Genomic DNA, 3,563 nt, shown 5'->3' with positions numbered 1-3,563 from the left:
GGGCCGGCGGCTCGGGGCGCCCCGGGGCGCGGCCGGGGACGGTGAGCGGCCCAGCGAGGGGGGACGGGCCGAGGACCAGGCGGAGGGCGGCCCTCAGGGCGGGGTGTAGGGCATCCCTGTGAGCGGAGCGTGGGGGTCGGCTTGGGAACAGCGGAGCGTGCCGCGGATGCCCTCAGTTTAATTGTGAAAGGTGCGGGCTGACAGGACAGCTGGCTTGCTTAAGCGCTGTGTTACCCAGCTGCTGTTGTAAATACCGCGAGGGTGGATGAAGCCATGTGAAAAAGGAGAGGAAGGGAGGCTCCTGCTGAATGCCTTTCAGTGCTAAGGAAGCATTGTGTTCTTCCTTCAGATACCTTCCTAGCAAAAGGCTCGGCTGCTCTGGACAAGCTGGAGGACCTCTGTAACGAAGGGAAAGAGCCTCCTTCTGCTCTTTTTCAGCTCTATACCCAGGTATTGTATTTAAAACATCAAGCTGACTTTCAAGAAAATCTGAGCGTGTTGTGAGAGAAGCTTTGGTGTAAAAAGGAGGATAGAGCAGAAAAGGATATCTTGTTACTTGGTGTGTACGGTGAACATCTGTGAAGCACATGGCTGCACTTGACTTGGATAACTTGGGAGTCGATAATAATTGTACTGATCCTTTAGGGACAGAAAGGGGTTTGACTTTACGTTCAGTGCCATCAATCTTGCACCTTTAGTAAACAAAATGTGAAAAAATATCTTCAAATTGTATTGTTTTATAAACTGACAAGTTTTCTATGTTACAACACACCACTACTACATTATTTTGATGGTAGCGTTTCTCCTTTGTATGTCTTCTTGTTTTCATAGGCTGTCCTAGACATAACGTATTTTGAGGAAAACCAGCTTGTGGATGAAGATTTTCCAGAAGAAACTTCCTTGCAAAAACTTAAAGAACTTATTTGTATTCTTTCAGAACCAGAAGATCTAGTGAGGGAATGCAACATAGACGAAGAAGTGAGTACTGATGTTCTTGAGCCAGAGGATTAATTATTTCATTATTTTAAAATAAAAAATCTGAAACAGGATGGTAGTCTTTGTATTTCTGATGGGCAGAACTTGAGGTATTTTGAAACATTTTCAACTCTTACTTGTATTTAAATAGTGATTCCTGAAAATATTGTTTCAAATAACTTGTTGTGTGCTCAGAATTTCTGTCACTAACATTTTATGATTGCACAACATGTTAATGATAGTTTGATTTGGCCATTTTCAGTATTAGGTTAGTCTTGTGTTTCTGAGGGTTGCTGTCAAGTACAGCCTCTGAAGTAAGAGACTCTTTGCATGTGTGACTGTGCTTATGACTAGTTCAGGTGGGTTATTTTTGTGTTAGCCCAGTTTGTTGGATTTTATTTCAGCCCATTAACATCCTTGGTGCAGAACTGTTAGAATGTCTTTACTGGAGGAAAGGAGCCCTGCTTTACATGTACTGTCATACAGCAAAAGAAAGGAGAGAATGGCTAAAAGGAAACATTGCCACGTTTAAAAAGGTAAAGTAAATGAAAACATTTTATGAGCTTGTGAATACAGCTTCAAAGTTTGACTCTTCACTTTTAAAATATGGCTGCTTCTTTATCTTTTTTTCTTTTTATCTTTTTTTTTTTTTAGTAGGGTTTTGGGGAATTCATAGAAGTATTTCTGGCTATCATTAATTTAACCAGAACTTATTTTTTCCTCGTTTTTAACTGTACTCAGTGTCTTAATGATGGAGTTCATTACTTGATGAAGATGCTTAGCTTTAGATGCCCTCTTCAGCTAAATGAAGATGTCTTACTTCAAGATAAAGACACAGCTAGATTACTCAGTGAAGGTAAACAACCCCCAAAAAACCTGAAAAAACCCTACAACCCCCTCCTCTTAATAACTGCTTCACTTTATGAAGTGGTTTTTTGTGTGTTTTTATTCTTTGAATTTGTATTCAAAACCTGTCACTTTTTAGAACAAGAACAAGAAGGTAATAATGAGGCAAATAAGCAGGCAGCAGTGCTCACCCCCTTCTTTTTTGACTCGTGGATTTTAGAAAGTGGTGGTGTTCATTTTCCCTGTGTTTTTGAGCGCACTGGATGAAGGTGAACTGAGACTGGGGGTGTTTTATGCTGAGCATGTCTGTTTTGCAGCCAGCCATCCAGTTGACAATTGACAGATGTTTAAGGCACACATATGGCTGCAGAGGGTGCAAGATGTTTGCCTATTGGTCTGCCTATTTAGCTCTAGAATAACACGGGTACAAAGAATTAAAGACTTCACACAGGTAAAAACTACATGCAGAACTGTTCAGATTTGGCAAATTCTCTGTCACTATATAGCTTTATGTAAGTTGCATTACTATAGAGCAATCTATAGAACTATCTTCTTTCAGTCTTGAATTATGGGAGGCACAGAAATATTCTAACATAAATATGCATAGTCATGCCTGTGCTTAATACTGAAATTCTCAAAGATAACAGGCAAACATAATTATCAGAATTATGGTTAGATGGCAATCTTAAAGATTATAGCATTATGGAGGGCCAAAATGGACAGAGTAATAAGCACAGTCTTGACCTGTGTTCTCTTCTGGGCATTGTCAGTCATCTCAAGGTTAAGATTTGGGTTTTTTGGTTTACCTGTTTATCAGGCTGAGACTGTCATTTTGGAATTTTTTTCCAGGAAACTAAAAAAAAAAAGTTAACAAGCTGTGTATTTTCTTAGAACAATAAAGTACTCGATATAAATTATTTTTGCAGGTGTATTTAGTGACACACACTTACTGGCAATGATGTATGGTGGAGAAATGTGCTACTGGGGACTGAAACACGGGGGAAAAGGGAAGCAGGAAAGCCCTGAGTCAGTAGATCCTGTGTGCAACAGCAACCTGGGCAGCGGAACACAGAGCGTGTGGCTGGACTTCCAAGAAACAGGGAAAAACATGTTAACGAAGTATGTGACCATATGTGAGGGACCTTTAAAAGGCCAAGGGTGGAACACAACGACGGCAAAAAAAATGTTGCGTGACTTTGTGAAATCCCACAGCTAAGATCCACTGCCGGAAGAAAACCCATGTCCTCGGAGCACAACTGAGGAGTTTTGCCTCTGCTTCCGTGTCTGATTTTATTTTTTTTTTTAATCGAAATGTATACTTCTGCTGCATTAAAAAAAAAACAAACACACGCACACTCTCAAAGAACTCCTGGAATACCAAGGTCTGAAATTTAATCAAGTATTTCTGAGGGGGAAGCGGGGGGGTTGGGGGAGGAGGGAAGAGAGGGGGAAAACCCCAACAAAACAAAAAACCCCACACACGCAAACAAGCTGCCGAAGTAACCAGCCCTCGGGGCAGGATGGCGGCGCCTCCTCGGCGGGTGCCAAAGTCCGCGGCGCCGGCGCGCTGCGGTGTGAGGGGCGGTGGCGGCGCCATGGCTGCTGAGGGAGGAGAGGAGCGGGGAGGAGGCTTGGAAGCGGCTGTGAGGGGTGGGCTGCGTGTCCTCCGGGAGCGCTGGATGCGGGGGGGCCGCGAACGCGGCGCTCCCGCCGCGTTCGCTTTTTTTTTTTTTTTTTTTTTT

The 3,563-nt window shown here is 43.0% G+C and overlaps 1 protein-coding gene across 1 annotated transcript; it reads left to right on the top strand.

Moving 5' to 3' along the window:
- Positions 1 to 54: 54 nt before the first annotated feature.
- On the top strand, positions 55 to 3,497 carry CUNH5orf51 (chromosome unknown C5orf51 homolog; the record flags this gene model as incomplete). Its single annotated transcript, XM_027706606.1, has 6 exons — positions 55 to 190; positions 350 to 450; positions 832 to 978; positions 1,380 to 1,511; positions 1,717 to 1,831; positions 2,748 to 3,497. Coding segments are annotated over 6 exons (921 nt in total), but the record flags the coding sequence as incomplete, so codon positions are not given.
- Between the last annotated feature and the right edge of the window lie 66 nt (positions 3,498 to 3,563).

This window comes from Neopelma chrysocephalum, unplaced genomic scaffold (assembly GCF_003984885.1).
Source record: "Neopelma chrysocephalum unplaced genomic scaffold, ASM398488v2 Primary Assembly neopelma1_16824, whole genome shotgun sequence".
Taxonomy (NCBI): Eukaryota; Metazoa; Chordata; class Aves; order Passeriformes; family Pipridae; genus Neopelma; species Neopelma chrysocephalum.
Note: the sequence above shows the minus strand (reverse complement) of the source record. Positions and strands in the feature narration are given on the sequence as shown.